The sequence below is a fragment of the Equus asinus genome, chromosome 10 (genome assembly GCF_041296235.1).
Source record: "Equus asinus isolate D_3611 breed Donkey chromosome 10, EquAss-T2T_v2, whole genome shotgun sequence".
NCBI classification, from domain to species: domain Eukaryota; kingdom Metazoa; phylum Chordata; class Mammalia; order Perissodactyla; family Equidae; genus Equus; species Equus asinus.
The window spans coordinates 47,610,754-47,637,785 of NC_091799.1; the positions used below are offsets into that span (position 1 = coordinate 47,610,754).

General features: G+C 40.4%; 1 protein-coding gene across 4 annotated transcripts in view; it reads left to right on the forward strand.

Moving 5' to 3' along the window:
* RNF38 (ring finger protein 38) overlaps positions 1–27,032 on the forward strand; it is a 152,106-nt gene that overhangs the window by 44,963 nt on the left and 80,111 nt on the right. For 3 of the 4 annotated variants that reach the window (XM_070519176.1, XM_044779223.2, XM_070519178.1), the window contains exon 2: positions 24,322–24,392. The exons of the other annotated variant lie outside the window; for it this stretch is intronic. In XM_070519176.1, coding sequence (XP_070375277.1) covers positions 24,322–24,392 — 71 coding nt within the window. The remainder of the gene's footprint in view (positions 1–24,321; positions 24,393–27,032) is intronic. 4 annotated transcript variants of the gene reach the window in all.

The window sequence follows — 27,032 nt, forward strand, 5'->3', positions numbered from 1 at the left end:
ACCTCTCCTCCTCTCCTCCTAAATCTCCTCTCCTCCTAAATTATTATTTTCCTCTCTTATTCGAACTTGTCTTGTGAGTTTGTGGTTAGAGTGATAAGATTGTCTTTGCTTTGGTGATTTTCTTCCCTTCATCCTAATGCTATAGTTGAGTATTTGCTATCCTATTCAGATTCTATCTCTTTGTCTCCCTACTCTGTGTTTTGTGACCTCTTACTCCTTTCTTTTTTCTTTTTTCAGGTGTGAGAGCCTTCTTGAGGATTTCTTGTTGTGGATGTCTTGTGACTACAAAGTCCCTTAGCTTTTGTTTGTCTGGAAAAGATTTAATTTCTCCCTCATATCTGAAGGATATTTTTACTGGATAGAGTATTCTTGGCTGAAGATTTTTATGCTTTAAAGTTTTGAATATGTCATTTGTTTGTCTCCTAGCTTGTAAGGTTTCTGTAGAGAAACCCGCTGAAAGACTGGTGGGGGTTCCTTTGTAGGTTATTTCCTTCTGTCTTGCTGCCCTGAGTATTCTTTCTTTGTCACTCACTTTTGCCATTTTTACTGCTCTATTTCTTGCAGTAGGTCTTTTTACATTGACAAATCTGGGAGATTTGAAATCTGCCTCCACACACATTTCTCTCTCAATCCCTAGATTTGGGAAGTTGTCTTCCATTATTTCGTTGAGCACACTTTCTGCTCCTTTTTCCTTTTCCATGCCCTCAGGAATTGTGATGATTCTTAAGTTGCATTTTCTCATTGAGTCAGTTATTTCTCTGAGATTTTCTTCAGTTTTTTAAATTATTAGTTCTCTTTCTTCCTCTGTCTGGAGCCATTCAGCCTGTCTATCTTCGATTATGGTAATTTGCTCCTCTGTGGTGTCTACCCTGGCATTCAGGGATTCCGCATTCTATTTTATCTATTCCATTGTATTTTTCATCTCTAGTATTTCTAATTGATTCTTCTTTGTAATTTCAATCTCTTTTGTGAAGTAACTCTAGAACTCGACTTGTTTCTCTATATTTCCCTTTACCTCATTGAATATGTTGATGATAGCTATTTTGAACTCATCTTCACTTAGTTTACCCATTTCCAAGCTCTCAGGACCTACTTTTGTTATTTTATTGTTTTCCTTTTGGACTGGAGCTTGTATAAATTGCTGGATGGTAGAGGAGTGGTTTTTGCTCATGATGCTGTTATTTGGTTGCAGTTACAGGCTGTTACCACTAGATGGGGGTCGAGAGCTGTGCGTTCTGAGCCCTCTGCCTTCCAGCCGTGATGGGGGCGTGCAGCGTAGGTTGGAGGAGGAGGGGCACTTTCACTCACACTGACCTGGATTGAATCAGCTCTCGCTTTCTCATCTCCTGGGGCCCTGGCTTGCTGGGGATCCCCCACATGAAAGCTTTCTCCTGTTAGAGGGTTTCCACTGCACCGGAGGTGGGAGTCCTGGATGATCCCCGGATGTGCGGCCCCTCCCCCACTCCTTTCCTCAACCAGGCAGCGACCTCAGTCTCTAGGGAGAGAGCGAAGTTCTCTCCTATGCGGTTCCACCTCCTCCAAGAGCGGCTCCAGCTTCTCCGCCTCCGTCATTTGGCTGCTGTGGGTCTCTGACGATTTGTGTTATTAGGATTTTATTTTGCTTGGAAAGCAGCTGCTGTTTTTGGTTCTAATTTCATGGGGAGAGAGTCCTGGGTGAGCTTACACCGCCATGTTGCTGACGTCACCCCTGAAAGTTACCTGTTTGGGGGGTTTTTTGATAATTTTTGTTACCTCTATTTGTGGTTATTGCTTTCCCGGTTAAATAAGTCCCTTTAGCATTTCTTGCAGACCTGGTTTCTTGGTGATAAACTCCTTTAATTTTTGCTTGTCTGGGAAGCTCTTTATCTCTCCTTCCATTCTGAATGACAACCTTGATGGATAGAGTTTTCTTGGCTGTAAGTTTTTTCCTTTTAGCACTTTAAATATATTGTGCCATTCTCTTCTTGCCTGTAGGGTCTCGACTGAGAAGTCCACTGAAAGACTGATGGGCTTCCCTTTATGTGTCACTTGTGGCCTTTCTCTTGCTGCTTTTAGGATTCTCTCTTTGTCTTTAATTTTGGACATTTTGATTATAATATGTCTTGGTGTGAGCCTCTTTGGGCTTATCTTGTTTGGAGCTCTCTGTGCTTCCTGAACTTGGATGTCTGTTTCCTTCCTCAGGTTAGGAAAATTTTCCTCTATTATTTATAGAAATAAATTTTCTGCCCCTTTGTCTCTCCTCCTTCTGGGACCTGTATAATCCAAATGTTAGCATGCTTGATATTGTCCCAGAGTTGCCTTACACTGTTCTCATTCTGTCTAATTCTTTTTTCTCTTCTCTGTTCTGCTTGGGTGATTTCCTCTAGTCTTTTGTCTAGCTTGCTGATCCGTTCTTCTGCCTCCTCTACTGTGCTATTGAGTTCCTCTAGTGAATTTCTCATTTCGAGTATTGTATTCTTCATTTCTGATTGGCTTTTTTTTTAATATCTTCCAGTTCTTTGCTGATGTGCTCACTGTGTTCATCCATTCTTCTCTGCATATCTGTGAGCATCCTCATGATATTTTGTTTGAACTCTTTGTCGAGTAGGTCGCTAGTTTCTGTTTCACATAGTTGTTTTTCTGAGGTTTTGTGCTGTTCCCTTGCTTGGAAAGTATTCCTTTGCCTCCTCATTACACCTCTTTCTCTGCGCTGTTTTCTTTGTAGTAGGTGAGTCGACTAAGTCTCCTGATCTTGGGGAAGTGGCCTTATGTATGAGATGACTTATGAGGCCCAGCAGTGTGCTTCCGTCGCATCACCAGTCCATAAGAACCAGCAGTGACCCCTTTGTGGGCTACTTGTGTCCTTCTCCTGTGGCAGGGTTGCTCCCATTGCAGATACCCAGGGAGTCTGATCTTTCCTTCCCTGGCCAGCTGTTTGTAAATCTGGTTTGGGGAGCCTCAGCACTGTTGGCTACAAAGTCTATCAGCACTCTCTTATTGCAGTTTTCCTCTTAATTGGGTTGGCACCCAGTGTAGCTGGTTGCTAGGCTCAGGGGTGTACAGTTGTGATAGGCCTGAGGCCAACAAGGCTGTTTTCAGTTCTCTTAGGAGTGCAGCTGAGTGAGGCTAGCCCTAGGCACAGGGGAACTCAATTGTTTCAGGCTTTGGAAGGTGGGGCTGGTCCTTTTTATGGGTATTTGTGAAGCACAGGTCTTCTGCAGCTGATGAGCCTCACCCCCCCACAGGACCACACACACCATCAACACAGGTCTGGTCCATGTACACTTCCCAACCCCCTGGAGCATACCCCGACGCCACACTGCAGAGGCCCCCACCTCTCCACCAAGGCCCCCACAGTTCACCTGGTCCTCACACAGGCCCTACCCCACAGAGGCAGACACCCTTGCCTGCCTGTAGAGGATCAAGGCACCCAGTCAATGCAGGCTGAAAAGTAGCCTGAGGGCTTGCTGTTAGGTAGGGCCAGTCCCTTGGGTGGGCTGCCTGCCCTGGCTGAACTGGATTAAATCTGTGCTCTAGTGGGCATGGCAGACCCCTGGGCTAACAGCCCAAGGGATGAACCTCAATGGCCCCCACTGGTATCCGTATCAGCATGCCTGAACCAGCTCAGAACAATGGCCCCCACCAATGTCTGAGTCTCCAGAGAGGTCCCTCCTCTCACCAAGATGGCCCCAGAGCCCACCAGGTGAGTCTTGTTTCACCAAAGGACTGTAAGCCTTCTCTCTGGTGATTTTAAGTTGCTGCAATGAGTGAGTTTGTGCGTGGGCCCTTTAAGACCTGGATCTTTTCGGCTTTTGGCCGATAGCTTTTCTGGGGGTGTCCCCACAGCAGTCAATAGCCAGCAAAGCCAGACAGTAAGACCCCCGTCTCAGTTGGGCTGAGTCCAAAGGATGCTTATAGCAGTATCAGCCCCGCTCAGGACCTCACTCCTCCAGGGAGGGCTCGTACCTTAGGGTGGCTCCCGCCTGGCCAGCTGAGAAGCTCTGCTGCTCCCAAAGGTGGCTTTTTGCCTCTCCAGCAGTAATTACTGCCTCTTCTGCCTTCGTCAGGACTGTCCCTTGTCATGGGGTTTCTTCTTATTCAGTTTTCAGCTTTCAATACAGGGTAATTCTTCCAAAAATTGTTGTAACCTGGTTGTGTTCATGGGAGGAGACAAGTTCAATGTCTGCTCACACCGCCATGTTGATGAGCTCTTCTCTTCCCTAGCTTTTGTTTGTTTGGGAAAGATTTAATTTCTCCCTCATATCTGAAGGATATTTTTGCTGGATAGAATATTCTTGGCTGAAGATTTTTATCTTTTAAAGTTTTGAATATGTCATTCGTTTGTCTCCTAGCTTGTAAGGTTTCTGCAGAGAAACCCACTGAAAGACTGGTGGGGGTTCCTTTGTAGGTTATTTTCTTCTGCCTGGCTGCCGTGAGTATTCTTTCTTTGTCATTCATTTTTGCCAGTTTTACTACTATATGCCTTGCAGTAGATCTTTTTACATTGACAAATCTAGGAGATCTGAAACCTTCCTCCACACACATTTCCCTCTCATTCTGTAGATTTGGGAAGTTCTCTGCTATTATTTCTTTGAATATGCTTTCTGTTCCATTTTCCTTCCTTTATCTTCTGGGATACCTATAATTCTTATCTTGCATTTCCTCATTGAGTCGGATATTTCTCAGAGACTTTCTTCATTGCTTTTTAGTCTCAGTTCTCTCTCCTCCTCTGTCTGGAGCAATTCAACATGTCTATCTTCAGTTATGCTGATTCACTCCTCTGTGATGTCCACACGAACATTCAGGGAATCCATATTTCGTTTTATCTCTTCCTTTGTGTCTTTCATCTCTGGTATTTCTGATTGATTCTTCTTTATAGTTTCAATCTCTTTTGTGACGTAGCTCCTGAACTCGTTGAATTTTTTCTCTATATTCTCTTCTACCTCATTGAGTTTTTTGACAATAGCTATTCTGAATTCATTGTCATTTAGTTTACTTATTTCTGAGTCCTCAGGACATAATTCTGGGTATTTATTGTTTTCCCTCTGGTCTGGAGATTTGATGAATTGCCTGATGCTGGAAGGACAGGTTTTTCCTATTGTGATATTATTCAGTTGCACTTACAGCCTATTGCCACTGAATGGGTGTCAAGATCTGCATATTCTGAGCCCTCTGCCTTCAGCCAAGATGGAGGCACAGCTTGGGTTGTGGCAGGGTGCTTTCTCCTGCATGCAGTCACGGGTTTCCCAATCAGCTTTCCCTCTCTGGTCTCCTGGGGTCTTAGCTTGATGAGGTCACCCCGTGAGAAAGCTTCACCTACTAGAGGGCTTCCCTCTAGCCTGCAGAGGTGCTAGGGAGTCCTGGGTGATCCTGCGGATGTGCAACCCCTCCCCATCTCCTTCCCTCTCAGAGCCTCCTGTGGCAGTGATCCCAGTCTTTAGGGGAGGGAGCAAAGATCTCTTTTACCCGGTTCCAGCTCCTCCGAGGGGGGCTCCAGCCTCTTTGTCCTCCATCGTTTTGCTGCTGTGGGTTTCTGAGGATTCCTGTGCTATTAGGATATTTTCTGTTGGAATATGGTTGCTCCTTTTTGTTGTATATTGGAGGGGAGAGAGTCCTGGGCAACCTCACTCTGCCATGATGCTGACGTCACTCCCTCGTCATATTTTTAATAATGATTTAGGAGCGTGCTGCTCCTATCCCTCCCTTCTCATCTTCTTTTTAAAGATAGGAATGTTGAGTTCCAGAGAGACTGGCTTGAACAGTGTGTACAGGTAGTCAGTCAGTGGCGGGGCTGGGCTCTTTGTGCCACCACCACTTGATAGCAAAGGTCTGTCAGGAAGAAGATGGCTCTCTTTGTTTGTCTAGGAGCAGGACAAGACTCATATTGAGTCTGCTTTTTCCCTGTTTCTCATGTTTTCTTTTTCCCCCTTGATAATTGTGAGGTTCAGTTAGCACAACCAGCCTTTGGTAACCAGAAAATTAAATCAACTAGAGTATGCAATTCTTCTGAGAAGTCTGCCTAGGAAGGTTTTGCTATATTTGACCATTTCAATTTCCATTTGCACTTGCATGATATTTTGATATAGTTTATCACAATGGACACAAATCTAGTAGCTGCAGTGTGGGGGTTTGGGGTAGTAGATTGCTGGCCTCGGCCTGAAGACCTGTTCTGCCCTTGCTCTGCCATGAACTTTCTGTACACCCTGGGGTAAGTCACCTCCCCTCTGTGGACCACAGATTGATGCTCAGTGGAAGCTGGTCGAGGTAGATTTGATGAACTTGAACGGTTCCTTTCAGCACTTCCATCAGCGAGTAGGCTTCAAGATTGCAGTGAAGAATCACCCTCTTTCATGCTTTCAGTTAAAAAGAATTCACAGGGTAGAAGGTGCTCCTCGGGTTGCCCATGATGATAGTTATGGACATCGTGAAAACAAACCCAATTATGAAGTTCATGAGTGAATTTTTATTTGTCTCTTAACACAGTTAAATAAATTTCTTGAGTGTTGGTATCTCAAGCTTCCTCTTGGCCTGATAGTCCTAAGGTCACTGAGTTTGAAAAGAAAATAGAGACAAAGCAAATGGTGGTTGGCAAGACTATTTTCTTTCTGTGTTGACATTTTTGTTACTTGTTCAATAGTTATTTTGAATACTAAGTATGCTAACAGGGCTCAAGAATTCAGGGTTTGTAAAGAACTTGTATTTTCTTTGCTTCTTTGCAGGTTTATTCTTTTCCTTAGTTGTCTTTTTAACAGGTTGTTTGTTACACAACATTTAGTAGCATCACTTTACCAAATGCCCACACAGTTAAGGCTTGAGGTGTGGGGCTGTTTACTGCTAATTTGGAATCCTTCAGAGATAGCAGAATTTTAGGTAGAAATTTGTCTCTTGATTCATAATGAGTGTAATGTCTTTCTATTCAGGAGTATTTATTTAGCACCTGCTGTGTGCCCGGTGCTGTGCTGGGATCAGGATATCAAAACATGTCAGGTGTGGCTTCTGCTCTCAAGCAGCTCTTGGTCTAAAAGGAAAAGCAGGGCGTTGAGATGTGCTGTGACATGCTCTGCAGAGGTCTGTGGCAGCTCAGAGGAGCAATCTCTCAATCTCAAGAACTTCATCAGTCTAACTTGATGTGTTTTTAAACTTAATAAACAGTCATTTTAATTTTAATACGAAGAAGTAAACAGTTGTTTCTGAACCATTTCCTTATTCTACATTTTTTTTTCAAGGAGTACCAGGGGAGATTCGTGTACATTGCTGTCTTCAGTTCATATTGTCCTCAACTCTTAGAGATTGTCAGGAAAATCCTCACTGTATATGAGCCTTTTATATTAACTCCTTGCCCTTAAACTCCAGGAACAGAAAATAACCCTCCATGTGATAAAAATCAGTGTAACGTTGCCAGAGTCTACACTTGAAGGGCCAGATGTCCTGCCTAGAGGCTATTAGCATAGTTAGGACTTTGGTGGGCTAAACCACATAAAAACTCCCTGACATGAACAGAGGTCCACATACACATGCACATGCACACGGACCACACAGAACACACAGCTTGGTGGGCTTTCCTGTGCAAAAGCCAAAACTTTGGGGGAAGGGGAAGAAGAAGACAAGGACTACATGAGAGAGAATGAGTGTGGGAGGAGGAGAAAATTCAAGTCATAAACCTTGCACTATGTGGGACTGGCTCTCATGCTCCACCTCAAGGTGAAGTGTTTCAAGCCTGAGTGAGAATTGAAAGGGAGAAGAATGTCAATACATCTCCTAGGCTGTCATTTCAGGTGACATGTTGAAGCTGTGATTTGTTTTTGTAAAGGAAAGTGTTCACTGCTGGTGTGTTTGTTGTTTTGTGACATTCCTTGAGATCAGCTGACACTGAAGTACTAAATTGAAAATATGGATTAAGGACTTGTAGCCTTGCTTTCAGTGAGCCATGTGCCTCGTTGCTTAAGGAGAGTCTTTCACCAACTGGTTCTCTCTTCCGACCCTCCCCAGGTCTTTGACTTCCCTGTCTTAGCATGGACTATCTGGTTATACTGCCACTCATTCCAGCTCTGTAATTTACTTGTAAGCATCTCTATACCTCGTGTTGTAGGTTCCATTACTTTGATACACATGGTAACTAGTTATTCAATCTTAAATTGTGTACAAGATCTGCCAAAGGATTTTTTCAAAATTTGTAAAACTGTTAATATGAAAAAGAGTGGAACAAATGATAATTAAGTCCATTTAATTATGCAATTAACAACCATTATTAAAAAGAAAAAATTACTTGAAATCATATTGTCTCAAAATGGGGGACACATGGCCATGAAATTTACTTCATGCGTCCATTATCTGTTTCCCTAACCATGTTCAGTTTCTCTATTACGTTCAAATTTTCTTAGAAAGCGTTTCATGGTTAACTTTTTCCCACTTGGGTTTTTTCTGTTCTTTGCTTATAATACTTGATGTTTCTTATTGATCACTTGTCCTTAAGTTGTCCTACGTCACATCGTTTGTGTGTACCCTCTCATTCTAGGGTGGGCATCATGCCATAATTTGCAGTCCCATGGTAACCAAGAGTGAGGTGGTCCACTCTTGTGGGTGCTGAACCCTATGGGGCACCATGTGTTCTGGGTCAGCCAGTGTAGCCATGGAGATTTGAGCCTTTGTGGGCTATCTAGAATTTGCAGGGGTCTGGGGGATAATGGATTAAGCAGAGTATATCTGTGAAGAGAAAGGAGAATGGTTCTTAAAGCTGCAGAATGAAATTATGCTAAGTTCTGAGGTTAATAAAGAGTGCTAACAGCATTGGGGGTGGGGAGCATTCCTTTGTTCTTCAGATTTTACTCTTTAACTTTGTTTTCTTAAAAGCTAAACTCTAGTTATAGTACTTGTAAAGCCAGGGTCTGTTTGATTTTAACCAGGGATATCTAGATAAATTTGTTAGTTTATGAAGATTTTCTGAACTACAGGTTCCCCAAGTTCACAAAAATGGCAGTTTCCTTAAAGTATTTTGCTTCAGAGTAGCTGCGTGCTTTACTGCCCCTTCTAGGCCTTTATTCCACCTGTGCGTTTCTAGTGAATCAAATTCTTTGGATACTTTTCAGTCTTGATTTTTGTTGAGCTTCCTGTTCATCACTGTTCTTGAAATCCTTCTCCCTTGGCCTGATCATTCACTGCCCCTTTAATACTCCTTTTCAGGTGCTCTGGTTGCTTTGCTCTGTTCATGTCTCAAATCAGGAATGGCATACTGGCAATCTATGTGTCAAATCTGGTTTGCTGAGATGTTTTATTTGACCCTCAAATTGTTTTGAAAGTTTATAGTAGTTGCCAATAATAAGTATAATGTTTTATCTTAAGAATCTGAATGTATGGCTTTTTGAGGGGAAAATGACCTGGCTGCACTGGGTGTCCTTGCCCTGTGGCAGTGAGCCTCCGATCCACTCTTCTTGCTCCACTTGGCTCAGTGCCATCCACTGGGCATCACTCATTTGTGAATCAGCCATCTCTGTATGTTGACATTTGCAACTCCTGTCTTCCACGTGCTATTCGCCAAGTTCATATCTGGGATCTCTTCTTTTCTCTCCACATACTTTTCCTGAGCACCTCTGCCCCCAGCAGTCATGGAAGCCAGATGGATAAGTCTCTGCCACTTTAAGTAATTTTTTTTCACTTCAGTTGTTATGCCTACCTTTCAACGTTTGAGTTCATTTCTTCTTTGCATTTTAATCATGTTCTTTTTGTTGCTTTCTGGTCTATAAGATGTGATAGTTTGAAATAACTTTCCAGCAATGTATGTTAATTAAGACTTTTTATCTGCTTCTAGTGATTCCTAATTGCCATTTGAGTCTTCTGTGTCTGAAATGATGTAAAGGTTGAATTGCTTTGCTTTTACTCTTTAATGTAAGTCTGTAGCAGCATTGGCACTTTTCTCTGGCAACTTCCTACCTTTGCTTTAATACCTTTGTGTAAAAACCTGTCTTTGAGGTTTACACCATACACTGGCCCTTTACGCCTGTTTGTTTGTGGTCAGCTACTGAAACTTCCTACATAGATGGCTCTCTCATCCTGCTCCCCTCAGTCCAGGAGAGATTCTGTCATCTGGTTCATGGTGTTATCCTCACTCTCAGTCTTGCCACCACTATGCCTGTGGACAGTCTGTCTAATATGCCGCCATCTAGGAGCTTGAAACCAACTTGTAGATAACACAGTAAGTAAAAACAGTAAAAGACTTAAATAAAAATAACATTTTAAGGCATCTGTGGAAGAAGTGGCATAGGCCTATGTTTGATAAATTGCTAATCAAATTATATAAGCAGTTATTTGAAGGATGAGAGCCTCTTTTAGCCTGGATTGATGTGTCTATGTGGAGGGACATCACGCTGTGTAGTGACAAGTGACAAGGGCTCTCCTTATCCCAGGGGAGGAGCAACTTATCTTATTGGAGAATTTGGGCAAGGAAGTAGTCAGGGCCTAGCTCTCAGTCCCTTTCCTCTTCCTGGGGAACCAGTGTTCCCCTGAGCTGCAAGTTTTCAGAAACAGACCACTGTGTGGAGAGACCTGTAGTTTTCCAAGTGTTGTTGATTAGTGGATGAATTGGCTCAATTCTGGAGTGCAGTTTCAGGAAACCCATTGTTGCTATGTCTTTATGTTACATTTAAACCATGGGCTTTATCTATAATAAAGCTAGCAGTTGGATCTCCACCTTTTTTACTTTTTTGTATTATTTCTCAGTTATTCCAGAAGTGGGTGGATAGGAGGGAGAGATTTTAATGATCTGCTAAACCCCAGTAGTAATCATTGCAAAGAGGTTCACAGGGGAGATGATCCTGTCTAGCTTTTTGAGGTTTGAGTTGGGTTTGAGAGATGGCAGAATTCAGGTAGGATTTTAAAGGTATGTTGCCTTGAGATAATTTAGGCCAATAAAGTTGTTCAAAGAACAGAAGTTGATAGCTGACTTAAGCAGAAGTCTTAGTAAGATGTTGATAGTGATGAGACTAGGAAGATTAGCCAGGGCTGATTGTGTAGGACTTTGAATGCCTGATTGATAAATTTGACTTTATCTTATAAGTAGCAGAAAACAATTGATGGTTCCTATGTAGGGAATGATCATGTTAAAGTGATGTATTAGGAAAGAGTTTTATGAGTTGATGTTTTAATATCATATAATACCTAAAAGAATATGTTACCGTCAGTGTCTAAGAACAGGTTACCATTCAGTGGTAACGGCTAATAGTCTGCAATCTGTTTGCTGTACGTCATTTTGCAAGTACAAATGATTTACTATACTAGGAAAAGTCTTTTTTGAAGGTAGCCATTCCTTAAATAGCTGTGATTTCTTTCAGCAGAAGACTGTTTCTCAGGCTAGTTTAGGTGGGCTTGAAGTCATGCTTAAGTGTTGGTATTAACTTCCCCAAACAAGCCTTTTTGAAGGAGGTATACAAGTTTATTGAAGAGTGTGTTATGTTAGACATTTTGTGAAATGAGATGAGAAGAATAGTTTTGGAATCCATCCTAGTTGATGTAATTCAATAGTAAGAAAGATTTGCAGAGTAATTTAGTAATCCTGAACAGGTAAAAAGCCTGCAAAATGAAATTACATGAATTATCTCTTTACTTAGCAGCTGCCATTCATGGAGAGATTGGCAGTATTGCACGTAGAGGACTGAGGTCACAGCAGGTGCCTGTCAGCATGTGCAGGGACCATTTTGTAACCTCAGCAGGACAGTACAAAATAGGGAAGGGTGCTCTTTTTTCCACTGAGCTTTTTCTTCCTCATCATTTCTTCTACCACCTTCTCCCCTACCCACACCAATACCCCATTTCCCAGCCCCTAGCCACTATGGTTAAAGGAGCCATGTCTGGCTTTGCCTCGGCTATATTGGGTTGGCTGGCAGATAGAACCAAAAACGTGTCTGCTTGTGGGGTTTTCAAGACTATCAAACCATGAGCTACTTCAGAAAAAAGTGTTTTGGATGGGAAAGTTAAATTGGTATCTGAGGTTATATAAGTGCTTGGTATGAGTAGTTTTTGTTTTAATTACACAAGTAATACCTTTTTGTTATTTTTAATTATACAAGTAGTGTATGTAATTGTAGAAGGTGCAAACAATACAAAATATATAAAGACACCCGTAGTCCCATTATCCTTTTCAAGGATAATTGCTGTTAACAGTTTGTATGTATTGCCAGATGAACTGGACTTTGTTATATTTATGGTTCTGCAGTTTGCTTTTCTTCACTTAACAATATAACTTGGTGGCCTTTCCGTGTCAGTAACTTTCAAGAGGGCTGTGTAATAAGTAGATCTCAGGAAGGGATAACAATAACTTATTTAACCTCTTTCCTATTGATGGATACTGATAAGATTTTCCCAGTTACTATGTGAGACAAATTTTGGAAGCCTGCATTTATCTGTATTTAACTATTATATACAATACATATTATGAGGCCCAAGCAGCTTGTGTGGGAGAAAGGAGGAAGGCATAATTAAATCTCACTGGGGGTGGGAGTAGAGGGACTGATTGAAGTGTGGACCAGAGAAGGAGGAAATGAATCAGGAAGGCTTCTTCTGCTTTCTTTCCTCCTCTTCCCCTTTTTCCCCTTTTTCTCTTACACTCTTTTATTTCCCTTCTGCCTGCTTTTGTTTCTGCGTTTACTTAGTGCCTGCCATGAGCCAGGAAATGTGCTCCATGCTAGAATATGAAAAGATAAATTGCCTGTGGTCTGACTGGAGAGACAGATATAATCAAAAACTTACAGTATGGTAAGTACAATGAAAGACTTCTAGCAAAAAGTTAAGGAGTTAGATAAGTGTTTCACAGGCAGAGCAGCCACCTTAGTTTGAATAGAAGTGTTAATTATAATACCATTTCTTGAGTTGCTGTGTGCTAGGCACTGTGCTGTGAGCATTTTCCTATGTTTAATCTTAATAATAACCCTCGGAACAACTCAGTGAAGTAGATGTAAGTAGATATTATTATTCCCACTTTACAGATAAGGAAGGCATGTAGTTTGTTAAATGACTTGCCTAAGATCACATATTCAGTAAATGACTGAACTGTATATCTAGGTCTGACTCCAAGGTTCGTTCTACTCAAGAAACAACCAGGGGAATTCTTGTATACTGCTGGTAGGACTGTAAAATGATACAGCCACTTTGGAAAACACTTTGGCAGTTCCTTAAAGGGTTGAATAAAGATACCATAGGACCAGCAATTTTCAAGAGAAATTAAAACAAACATCCACATAACTTATATGCAAATGTCATAACAATGTTATTCACAATAGTACTAAAGTGGAAACAACCAAAATGTCCATCAATCGATGAATGGATAGGCAAAATGTGGTTATCTATACACTGGAATATTACTTAGTTATAAAAAGATACGTGGATGAACCTTGCAAACATAATGCTAGGTGAAAGAAGTCAGTTACAAAGATCACATATTTTATGATTCCATTTATATGAAATGTCTAGAATATGCATATGTATAAATTAGATTGGTGATTGTCAGCGGCTTGTGGAAGGGGAAAATGAGGTAATGGCCTTGGGGTTTCTTTTTAGGGGAATGAAAATGTTCTAAAATTGATTATGATGATGGTTGCACAACCTTGTGGATATACTAAAAAAATTGAATTTTACACTTTAAGTGGATGAACTGTATGGTGTAAATTGTATTTTGATAAAGTTGTTTAAAACAAAACAACCCTAGAGTCTGAAATTTAATTTTCTGCTCTGCTTATCTAGAAGTATCAGTCAGATCTTATTGTAACAGTGAAGAAGCAGCTGATCCTCACTTACAGAGTAAGATTGGCTTTTTCCTCACATATTATTTATCAACATTTACCTAACCTTACTAATGTCTTAAAGTGTATTACCTAATAGAGCCAGGAGTTTGTCTTGTAAATTTTAAGTAAGATTTATAAAAACAGTGCAGTCTATTTTGTTGTAAGTTCATTTGGAGAATGCTTAAAACATTGAGAATAGACGAGAAAATAAAGTTGGCTTTTGCCAGTTGGATGATACTTGAATCGTTGGAGCAGAAATGTGGAATCGTTCATTGGTTGTTAAGACTCAGAACCCTTCCAGCACGTTTCTTTGCAGCCATGCCCTAAACTCTGCTAGCCTGGGACCAGTTGCAAAGGCTGCTGCAAGTGATGTGATTAAAACCCAGAGAGATCATGTTCCAGAACTTAGCAACTTCTGGGCCAAGTATTGGAGAAGGCTCAATATGTCTTCATGCCTTGCTATAAAATCAGGCACTTAAAAAAATCTTTCTCAGGCTGGCCCCGTTGCCGAGTGGTTAGGTTCACGCACTCCGTTTGGGCAGCGCAGAGTTTCGCTGGTTTGAATCCTGGGCACGGACATGGCACTGCTCATCAAGCCACCCTGAGGCGGCGTCCCACATGCCACAACTAGAAGGCCACACAACTGAAAATACACTACTATGTCCTGGGGGGCTTTGGAGAGAAAAGGAAAAATAGAATCTTTAAAAAAAAAAATCTTTCTGCTAGGGTGAAAGGAAAAGAGCCCTAAAAGAACAGAAAAGGAGAGCAGAAGCAAAAAATTAGAGTTAAGTGCCCAGTGTCTCTTTTAGACTGTAATTGCAGTGACAGTTGCTTTAAAAGTACAGGCAAGGTTCCTGGGGGTGGGATTGAAAATAAAGAAGTCTACCTGCCACTCTTAGTTAGAATGAACAAAAATGTAGCTGATTAGTTTTCTTTTTTTATATATTATTGATTGAGTTCAAATGCTTTTTAGCTTCTGTATCAATTATTTGAATTGTCATGGCTGGTAGGCTAATTAAGTTTTCAAAAGACTGATTTGGAAGGGTTGTTAATACCTTAGAGAAAAGGACTGTATTTCAGAACAATCACTTAAATACATATAGAATACCCTCTATGTGCAAGGGCCTGTACCTGTCCTAAAGGATCTAAAAGCAGTGTAAGACTTCTAATCTTATACACTTTTAATCTTGTACACTTATACAAAATAGAGGAAGTGTAAGCATCTTCTCTAATGAATGATTGAATTCTACTTTGCTAGCCTGTCTTTGGATTATCAAGGAGATCCTGTTTGAGATGTGGCTTCTGTCTTGGCCCACATGTGACCCCAAGTTAACCACTTGGCCTCTTTGGGATGTATGGACAGTAGTTGGTCCAAGCCTTAATCATTAGCTTATGTACTTAATTGGTGTATAAGACTCTCTGGTTAGATCACTGAGGCATGAGATTCAGTCCTTACCCACGCAGTCCTGTCCTCGAGCCAGCCCAGGTCAGTGATTCTGTGTCTCTACTCCTATTCTCTGTATGTGTTTGAGAGAGGATTGGATGGAGAGAGACATCACCTTTGAGGGGTTTCATGGACAAGCCAGGCAAGGTGCTTATATGTTGATTTCAACTGCCTTCTCCAATCTACTTTTGTCAGAAGCCAGTAGGGGTTTGGAGTGGACCATAATAACAAAATGAATGGAGTCAATATCCCTGCCTACACTTAGGCTAACAGTTGCAACTTAGCAGAGCATCTTACTAGTTGTCACCAAGATCATTTTGTGGATGAGGCCTCAAAGGAGAGAGAAGGTAATGGATAGTTCACCTCAAGAATCCTGCTCATGGTTGTGAGAGTGCTCTCAGAGTCCTCTGTCTTTTTTTCTTGAGGCTAGTTGTCCCATCTGGTCCAGTATTCCTAGGGATACTGGGAGCTAGCCTTGGATGGAGCTAGGCCCTTTTTTTCATGGGCATTGTGGAAAATCAGAAAATAGAGATGAGCAAAAATTTAAAAAATTTCCTTCTATTACCCAGGAATTACCATTGTTAGTATCTTAGTGTTTATTCTTCTGAATGTTTGCTATGCATATCTATGTACACATATATGGGGTTTTGCGGGGGGGTTGGTGAGAAAGATTAGCCCTGAGCTAACATCTGTTGCCAATCTTCCTCTTTTTGCTTGAGGAAGAGTGGCCCTGAACTAACATTTGTGCCAGCCTTCCTCTATTTTGTATGTGGGTCACCACCACAGCGTGGCTTGATGAGTGGTGTAGATCCATGCCTGGGATCTGAACCCGTGAACCTGGGCCGCCAAAGCAGAGTGCTGAACTTAACCACTACGCCACCAGGCCGGCCCCAAGATATATGTATTTTTTATCCATCATGAAATCATACTATTTATATTCTCATATACTCTGCATTTTTAAGTTAACATTTCATTTCAGTAAATTTTCATCTCATCTTGATTTTACCATATTCAGATATCTCCAATTCTATCCCAAATATCCTCTTCAACTGGTTTATTTAAACTAATATACAACCTGGTATGCACGTTGTATGTGATTATTTTCCTTAAGTCTCTTTTAGTCCAGTGCAGTTCATGTCTTTTTCCTTTTAAAATAATAACAACGCTGACTTATTGAGAGCCTGAGCCAGCTATTCTGCAGAACAACTTTTGGATGAGCTGATTGCTTCCTTGTGATCTCATTTGTCCCTTTAGCTCCCATATATCCTGTAAACTGGAAATCATATCCAGTAGTTTGATGGATCCAAGTGAAATATTTTTTGATTGAATGCCAAACAGAGGTTATATCTGAATTTCATATAAGAAGTCATATCTGGTTGGCCCACTGTTCAAGATGCTGAGATTCACCATTGGATTAAGATGAGAGTTGATCTGTTTATTGTGTAGTTAGGTTCTCCCTGCAACTACAAGGAGCCTGTGGAGGGTTACTTTGGCACTTTACAAATCCCCAACAGCTATTCACCTGATGATTTTAACCTAATTGATAATCCTTGCCTGAATCAGCAGTTTTACGTGGTTTGCAAAATGCTATTTTCTAATTCTGAAATTCCTTCTACATGTATTAGCTGACTTTTTTCTGTAATGTAGACTTAGGTGGAACGAGAGTTACTTGGTTACTCTCAAAGGTAAGATAAATGTATGATTTCTTGGTTTTAATTACCAATTTTTGAAGTAAGAAGCTGTTTTAATGGATACCTCAATAAGTGATAGTTGAGGTTTTACTCTCCCTCCCCCCTTTTTTTTTGAGTAGTTTTAGGGACTCACAGATTTTCATTGATATGATTTATTTTGGATAGCTACAGTCTTTGTTGTTGTTTTTAATGCTTAAATTGGTAAAACTTTGGCCAGTGAGAGCTGCTTGTAGCCTTGTAGACTAGGTCTCAGAAAGCGTGTGATGCTTAGGTTGGTGCTATTGCTCTCCCCATTGTCCAGTTCTGTAGTTCGAAACTTTCGCTTTTTAAACCTTCAAATATTTGTTTCTGAGGTGACAGGCAGCTAGCTATTGAATCTAGGAAATGCTTAAGAGAGCCACTTCATATTTCTAGATTAGCACATTGTTATTACAATGCAAACTCCCATCTCAGATGTGCGCATTAAGGAATTGAGGAATAATTCTAACAGTGCCCAAAATACAACACTTTTATGACAACTTAAAGAGCTAACCAACTTTAAAGATAGGTGCACACTCTGCCCTAAGTCTGCAGTTTGCTTTCATGCTTTAATGCCTCTTTGTTTTCTATACACAGATTTCACGGGATACGTATATGCTCAACAATATTTTTCTGCTGATGTTTATGTAAGAAGATTGTGTGTTTATGTTTCACAAACTCAGAACACTTTTTCTTTTAAAATACAAAGCAGTGTGCAGAAGAGTCTCAGTTACATTCCAACTATCCTTGGTAGAACACGTCATTTGGAAAATCATGCTGCATGTCAACAAAGGGGACATAGGCCTGGCACTAAGAGGCCATATTACCACATACAAAGAACTGTTAATGGTATTGTTTGGCAGTGTTTTAAGTATATTACACACTAGCATGATAATTTGCTCCATACATGTTTACTGTGTTTTAGTTTCCTTTTAGGGGAGGAAATATGATCAGAAAGGTCTAGGATAGCCAGGTCAGATGAGACCTTGTAGACCAAGATGTAAGGACTTTGGATTTTATTTTGAGTGAGAAAAGAACCAAGGTTTTCAGAGGAGGAGTAGCATGATCCGTCTATGTGTTTAAAAGGGTTATTCGTGTTACTATGTGGAGAATAGACTGGGAGGAAGTAGGGAAAGTTCACAGAGAGAGAATGGAACCAAAGAGACCAGTTAGGAAGCTACTTCCTTAGTCCAGGCTTTGACGTGGGTAGTAGCAGTGGAGATGATGTGAAGTAGTTCTGTTTCAGGCATATTTTCAGAATGGAGCCAATGGAATTTGCTAATTGATCAAAAGAAGTTGCAGATGATGCCAAGGGTCTTGGCCAGAGCATCTGGTGAACAGTTCTGCCATTTACTGAAGTTGGAGGAGGGGTAGGTTTGGAGGGAAAGATCACAAACTTAATTTTGGACATATTATGTTTGAGATGCTAGTTAGATATCTGAGTGATATTGGGTAGGTAGCAGGATACAGAAATGAGGATTTCCTTGGGATGGAAAGTGGGGGAATCAGGGCTTCGAGATAGAAGTTTTGGAGTCATCAGCCACGGGACTGGTTGGGATTACTAAAGGAGAGAACATAGATAGAGGTCTGAGGATTGATCCTTGGGGCCTTCCAACCTTTGGAAATTGGGGAGATGAAATTTCTTCTACATGTTTTAGCTGGCATTCTTCTGTAATGTAGAAGTAGCTAGAACCAGGGCTGTTTGGTTAGGATAAATGCATGACAAATGATAAAGGTAGGATAAATGCATGACAAATGATAAAGGTAGGATAAATGCAGAAAATGGGACTGAGAAGTTGCAGTCAGTGATGAAGGAAGTTTCTCTGAGGCCAACTGAAGAAAAAGGTTTCAAGAAGGACAGTGGGATTCCCTGGATGAAATGCTGCCAGTAGATCAAGAGGGATAAGGATTCAGAGTTGATGACTGGATTTCGCGTTGTAGTGGTCTCTGGGAACAAGACAGACAGCGTCTCTGCTTCACATCGCCACCCTCCCCCGTGGACTAAAGACACCAGCTGAGGTTCTTGGCAGTTGCTCTGAAATGCTCCACCTCCCACCACTGTTCACCCTTGACCCCTTTGTGGCCCCTGCTTCCATACTCTGACTTTAGTCCTCACTTTTCTTCTCTTCTCTCAATTTTACACATTTTTCTGACTCTTTCCAGGCTGTTGTACATCTCTTTTCCCTTACAATGCTTCTGATCTAGTTTGTTCCTCTGGTCTGAGCATCTCGTGCTAGCTAAAGTAGAGTTTGTGATCGTTTTTGGTGTGTGTCGTGGACTCCTTTGATAATCAGATGAAGTTTATAGGCTCCTTTCCAGGAGAATATTTTTAGGTGCATAAAATAAAATATATAAGATTACAAAGGAAACCAATTATACTGGAATGTAGTTATCAAAATATTAAAAACCAGTTTGTGTTAAAAGTATATTTGCATCTTTATTAAGGTGTTAAGTAACATATTTTATCAGTGGGCCTAATAGTTATTGTAAATTCAAAGCAGTGATAAGTGTAAATGATATTTCAGTGTGCCTGCAGCAACTGTATTACATGAACATATATGTGGGTTTTTATTAGTGACAGTCACAGGTACTATCAATATGAATGTGGCTTGTTGCCATATTCATAATAGAATTAATTTTTACATTGCAGTTTCAAGTTAATGAAAATAAGGATAAAATTTTATTCCCATGTAAGTCTTGGGTCTTGGGTTAAGAACCTAGAGTGAGAACGTGTAATGCTGGTGTGAGCAGACCACTGACCAGGTCACCAGGTGGAAGAATAAGCCTTGTCTGCCTGGAAGCATACTGCCACTTTGTCCCCCTGGCACCTACTAGGCAACATTCCCCACACGGCGAGGAGTCAGACATGGACTTTGTGCTTTGAGTAGTAGAGTGCCATGGTAGGTTCTTGAGCAGGAATAATAACTTTATAAAACGTCTTTGAAAAAAATCAGAAAACTCGTGGTGAACACTGTCATTTAATGTATGCTTGGCTTGTGCTCTACCAGATTCTTTCAAGATTCAAAAACTGGTCCCCTTGTTCTAGTATAGAAGGTTTCTTCTTTTGCTGCTGTATACTTCTTTCTCTTATTAGCTTGTCCAAAGCTGCCTTAAGACTTATATTCTTCTAGAGTTCGGTTTGAGCAATCTGTCTGCATCCTTTGTTTTATGGAGCAGGAACAGCTGGAGAAGAAAGCTGGTGCTTGTGTGCATTCATTGCCTCTAGGATTCTTCTGCGTTGTTTTCCAGCAAAGGGCCTTGACTTACTGGCAAAAGAATGAGTTCTGATATTCAAGGCAAAAACTCAAAGAAAACCCTGCCCATTTTTCAATTGGGTTGTGTATTTTCTTACTGCTGAGTTTTGAGTGTTCTTTGGATACTTTTGGATAGCAGTCCTTTATCAGATACCCATTTTGCAAACATTTTCTCCCAGTCTGTCTCTCTGTCTTTTCATTCTCTTAGCAGTGTCTTTCACAGAGCAGAAGTTTTTGATTTTAATGAAGTCCATCTTGTCGATTATTTTTCTTTCGTAGATTATATTTTTGGTGTTGTATCAAAAAACTCATTGTCAAACACAAGGGCACTTAGATTTTCTGCTGTGTTATCATCTAGAATTTTTATAGTTTTGTGTTTTACATTTAGGTCTATGATCTGTTTTGTTAATTTTTGTGAAACATGTAAGGTCAGTGTCTAGGATTTTTTTTTTTTGTATGTAGATGTCTGTTCATTTATTCTTAATACTTTCTTTCACAAGAGATTTTTTTTTTAAGATTTTATTTTTCCTTTTTTCCCCAAAGCCTCCCCAGTACATAGTTGTATATTTTTAGTTGTGGGTCCTTATAGCTGTGGGATATGGGATGCCACCTCAGCATGGCCTGATGAGTGGTGCCATGTCCGCGCCCAGGATCTGAACCAGCGAAACCCTGGGCTGCCGCAGCAGAGTGCGGAAACATGACCACTTGGCCACAGGGCCGGCCCCTCACAAGAGATTTTTAAATGGCTAAATAATGTATCTCAACCTTTATCTTTCCAGCCCTCATGGAGTCTGAGTTTTTGATGCTGGTCTCAAGTGTTGGTCTCCCTCACAGTCATTAGATAGTATTATGTGAACTGTTTCCAGCATAATTTCATCTTTTTAAACTGTGTCCAGTAGAAACATACATGACATGATACGTCCAATACGAGAGTTTTGTCTAAGAATAAAATAATGTCTGTTTTGGTACCTCTTTGAAGATATCTAATGTACACTTACAAGCATCAATTCTTAGGGTTCTTTTCACCAGACTAACTTTACATGATATTAGATTACTAAGAAGTGAAAGTATAATTTTTACTAACTCCTCCGTGAAACACATCTGTCGTATTTTTGACACGATAGTTTGTGTCATGATTTGATTTGTCATTCTGCTATCCTAGAAGATTTTAATATTTGGGGACATTATTGTATATTCTTTCTTCCAAATCGTGGATTTGGAATGTGTTAAATAATGTTAACTGATATCAGTACCAGAGGGAACTCTGTGGCTTATATTATTCTTATTCTGTAATTATACCTTTTTGGCAACTGTACCTCCCCACACCTCATCCTTCCTAGAATTGTCAGCCTGTGGCAAAATTTGTTAAGCTTATTAATAAGTTTATTTGTGAAAAACAGAATAATAAATATTATCAAATACTTTTTCAGCATCTTTTGATGTGATCATACTTTTTAAAATTGTTTCTTACCCTACTACTTTGTTGATAAATTGTCTTTTATTGAATCTGGTAAGGAAGGAAGCTTTCCTTAGGTAAACATGAGTAGATTATGCTGACACACTATGTTACATATGCTGTTTATACTGTGTATGCTGCAATTTTTTTTTCTTGAGGAAGATTAGCCCTGAGCTAATACTTGCTGCCAATCCTCCTCTTTTTGCTGAGGAAGACTGGCCCTGAGCTAACATCTGTGCCCATCTTCCTCCACTTTATATGTGGGACGCCTGCCACAGCATGGCCTTCTGAGCAGTGCCATGTCTGTACTTGGGATCCGAACCGGCGAACCCCGACCTGCTGAAGCAGAACATGTGCACTTAACCACTGCACCACCAGTCTGGCCCCTGCAATTTTATTTAGTATTTTTATTCCTGTGTTTGAGTGAGATTAATTTGTTTTCTCATTTTAATCCCGCCCCCTTTTTTTTGGTGAGGAAGATTGGTCCTGAGCTAACATCTGTTGCCAATCTTCTGTTTTTTTCTTGCTAGAGGAAGATTAGTGCAGAGCTAACATCTATGCCAGTCCTCCTCTACTTTGCACGTGGGATGCTGCCACAGCATGGCTTGATGAATGGTGTGTAGGTCCATACCTGAGATCTGAACCCACAAACCCAACCATCATGCAGCTGTGCTGGCCCCCTTGTTTTAATCCTCTCTGTGTTTTACAATCAATGTCATATAACATGATTTGGGAGACGACAGCTTATACTGGGTAGGTTAGGAATAGTCACTGTCACTGTGATTATTGAATCTGTACATTTGAAGAAATTAACTGATAAATCTATCTAGTAAGGAATTTTTTTATCCTCTGTAGTTTTTAAATAACTTTTCTGCTTTTGCCAATTTAATTTTTTCTTTACATGAATTCGTAAGAGTAATATATGGTAAAAATCTACCTTTTAAACAAGTCTAAAAGTTATTTGAGTAAGCGTAAAATAGAAATGTTTAGTATTAAGAAAACATGTTAAAGTTTCTTTGACAGCCTTCTGTCTCAACGACAGATGGAATAAATGGACACCTGAATTAATTGCATCATAAATTTTACAAAATATGTTTTTGTTGGTGTAACATCCCCAGGGGTGGCAGTAGGATATCTTCTTAGAGTCAACTAAACATTTACACATTCAGACTGGTGAAACTACTGTAGAGCTCCCTGGGCACTACTCTATTCAGAAGCATATAGGGCAGAAACTGCAGCTGGTCAGGAAGGCAGAGGGAGTCCCTGCAGCAGCCCATTAGCAGTTCATGCCTTGTGAACTGCTCTTCTGACAGCTCAGGTTCAAAGGGGTGACATCCACCTTGAATGGTGCAGAGAAGTCCGTAGGCACAGTTTTCAGGATCCTCTGCACAGGACATCCCTGATTATATGTCACCACACTCAGAGAAGCACAAAGATATGGCTTCCTCCCAAGTGTCTATTGTATTTCCAGTCCAGATGCAGTTTATGAATTTGGTAATTTCTATCATAAGCAACGTTGCCAAGAAACATATGTGGCATGCTGTCTTAATCAGGTTAACAGGTATTACCCCAAGGTCAAATTCTCATACATAAGGAGAAGGGGTTTTGTTCATCTTTGGTCCACAATCACACCTGCTTAATTTTCACTTTATGGCTTCTTGTTTTAGTACCTTCCTTCAGAAGCTTTTTCTTACTCCAAGAGTATTTTAAAAATCTACAGTTTCTTTCTTTCTTTTCTTCTGTTTTTGTTTTTTTTGGTGAGGAAGATTGGTCCTGAGTTAACGTCTGTTGCCAATCTTCCTCTTTTTGCTTGAGGAAGATTGTCGATGAGTTGTCATCTGTGTCAGTCTTCCTCTGTTTTATGTGGGATGCCGCCACAGCATGGCTTGATGAGTGGTGTGTAGGTCCGCACCTGGAATGCAAACCTGCAAACCATGAGCTGCCGAAGTGGAGCACATGAACTTAACCACTACGCCACCAGGCCGGCCCCGACATTTTCTTTTAAAACTGGTTTTGTTTTTTACATTTAGATAGATCTTAAAGCCACCATTTTCTGTGCAGTGTGAAGTAGGAACCAAAACGTTTTTTTCAAATGGCTACTCAGTTCCAATCATTTATTGGATGATCATTTTATTTTCCTATTGGTTAGAATTGTCACTATTGTCATAGAGCAGTTGTTATTAGGAGACATTTCTTCAAATTAACAGATGGTTGTGTCTATTAAAAATGTGTACTTTTAGAGTAATAACGTATTTATAATCTTATATGATTGTGTATTAGATTGTGTTATTTATATCCTGAGAATTTATAGGGTCAATTTTTTTCTCAAAGAGAGTATGTATAGTCTGACAAGGAGTATACTTTTTTTCCTAAAGAGAACTATGCCTTATTGAAGGTTGTTGTGCTTATTTAGGTGACCCTACTTTGAAAACTAACTAGTCAGTGTAGTAGAAAGTGGTGAATTAGGGGTTTGAATAATGAGGTTCTGCATTTAGACCTACCACTTCACTGACTGCTATTTTGTGTAAATCAGCCTCTCTCTGTTTTTTTTCCTCAGTTAAACTGCACAAATGATAATCCCTATCCTGCCTGCTTCTGGGTATTGTTCAGGATTCAATGGGATAATGGATATAAAAGTACTTTTAATTGGTAAAGCAGTTTAAATGTAAGGAATTATTGCATCTTAACTTTTCCTCCCTTTCTCTTGTAGGTAGTGTTGGTGCTTCTTTTCAGTGCCAGTCCATCCATCACGACCACATTTGTCATGATGACAGTGACAAGGTGAGGTCCGTGTTGATGTCTACCATGGTGAAAATGCATGCTGTCCTTACATTGCTGGATTCACTTGTATAACTCTGGGCATAGGGCCAGGAGAGTGTGACTTGGGGGGCACAGAGTTGAGGTGCAGAAGGCCTTGCTGGTTTGTGTGTCAGATTATTCAATTGCTCCAGAAAAATTGAGGATAATTCCCAGGAGATGGGCTGAACCCTTAATAAACCCTCTATTTTCTTACCCTTATCCTTGTCCCTGTCCCTGTTTTTCCTCTTTTCTTGCACAGCCTGGATGGATTCTCCTAATATACGAACAGGTGCTCCCAAAGTTGATAATCATCTCAGCAGTTTGTGTCTGTTTCTGGTTTGAAATATCCCAGACTTTCTGATTTGGTTCATTTTTATAGTTGATTGTGCTAGATTATGGTTTCTTGTCAGACTTACTTTTTTTTTTAAGGTCTGTTTCCAAAGCCCAATTTAAGTGTTGAGGATTGAGACTGGAACCTGTCAGATTCATGCAAAAGAAACCTGCTTAGGGCCTGTTTTGTTTTGTTTTTGTTTTAAATCAGGTCCAAACTCTTGGTGGTTTTGTTCATTTTGATGTTTTGCTTCCGTTCTTTTTCTCTCTAAAGAAAGCTGGTCTTTGGAGACTTTCCAGCACTCATCAGCACCCCTGATGGCCTGGCTCTTGCGGTAGATACTCATGTGGGCTTGGTGTTTGGAACGTCTGGCTGCTGATGTTGGATGGGCTTAAATTTAGTCTTTTCCATCATCAGTTTCCAGTGGCGTCTTCGCAGGAATGTTTCACTCCCTTGGTAGTTTCCTCAGGCCAACCAATCCGAGTGGTCTTTCTCTCTGCTGTTTTAATCAAGAGCCTCCTCCCTCATCCTGTTGGAGCTAGATCAAGAAGTTGGTTGATCATTGGCATTTTTCAAATGGCTTTCTTTGTTCTGTGTGTTGATCGTTCTGTCTTTGTGAGCTTTGCTTACACAGATTTCAGTCTGTTTACAGAGTGGTATGCTTTTAGCATTCCAGAGTCTTTTTTATTATTACAGTAATCTGGAGGCATGGGTTTAATAGCCTTTAACTTCTTCTGGAGGCAGTCCACTGAAAGAGACTTCTAGACTTTATAGTTGATTCCACAAATTCAGTACACCACAGATTTTAGAAATGAGCATTTGAAAATAAGAGTGATAGTAGAAGGAAAAGGCAAAATCATTTTAGGTCAGTAATATTACAAACAATTGTGTTTCATAATTGTGAAGATGATTTTGGGTCAAATTTTCCTTCTCCTGCTAAATATAACATGCCTCTGTTCATTTGTTCGTTTATGGTGGAGAAGCCAAACTGTGCTGTGTTCTGTCTCCAGGTTTAGACTCTGGAGATCAGATTTCTGTTCATCTCTGCCGGATACTTTCCATCTACTTTTTAAAATGCTTTTCCTCCTAATTTCAGAATCTTTGTATGATTGATTTTGTGCTTTTAGCAGATGAGATTTTTCCTGAAATTATGTGGGCAAGAAAGAGAAGTTTAAGGAATTTTGTCATTTCATCAGCAAATCAAAGAACTGTCAGGAACTGCTCTCCTCTGTCTCCTGCCTAACATGCATATGCTTGTGATTGTTTCCCAGAGGGAAATGGAGACAATGAATTAGGGTTTCTTGACTATGTATTTATAATTTATTCAGCTGATTCAGTCCGCAAGTAATATTTATTGATTGGCAGCTATTTGTCTAGGCACTTGGGGAATACATCAGAATAAAAACAAATAAAGATTGCTGTTTTTTCATGAGTGTACAGCCTAACTGGGGGAGGCAAACAATAAAAATAAATATAATACCTGAATTATGTAGTATGTTACAATAAGTGCAGTGGGTTAAAGAAAATGCAGAGCAGAATAAGTGAGATACAGACTACCAACAGTTGGATGTTACGGATTGAAGGGTCATCAGGCATCATTCTGGGGAGGAGAGTGGTGGATAGCATGCTTAAAAGTCAGAGCTCTATGTTTGCAACAGCTTCTGACTTCTTTCTTTCTGTAACAAATAGGTATTGGTTTTACAAAAGCAAAACCAAAAATGAACCTGCTCCCCTAATACATAGCACTTGGATTTGTGCACAGTGTGCACACACTCTTTCTTTCCCTCTCTCTCTCTGAGAATTGAAGAGATTGTAGAGCACAGATATCCAACCCCCTTTTTGAAATAAACTGGGAAGCTGTTACCCCACCGGGAGAAATGACTTATTCAGGAGTCATCCTGCAGTGCTGGGGCTAGACCAGATCTTCTATCCCCAATACAAGTCATGTAAAATAATTGCTTAGCTATTCTGAACACATTATTAAAACACACGTTGATGCTTTGCTTATTATCCTGACTTTACATCCAGGCATAGTCCATTTCTCAGATTTGGGAACAAAAGATGATTTTTCTTGAAAGTTGCCTCAATTTTAACTAATCCATGTGTGACTGGGGATGGAACCAGGAATCAAGCAAGAGAAAGAGGACCAGTCCCTTTGTTGGGCCCCCTTCTACAGCCTTGGAAGTGGTGACAGGTCCCTAAATTCCATGGCTTTGCCTGTTGTCCCACTCAAGTTTCTCTGCTGATATACATTAGCTTGTAGCCTATAGTGCTGGAAAAAGCTGATTCCA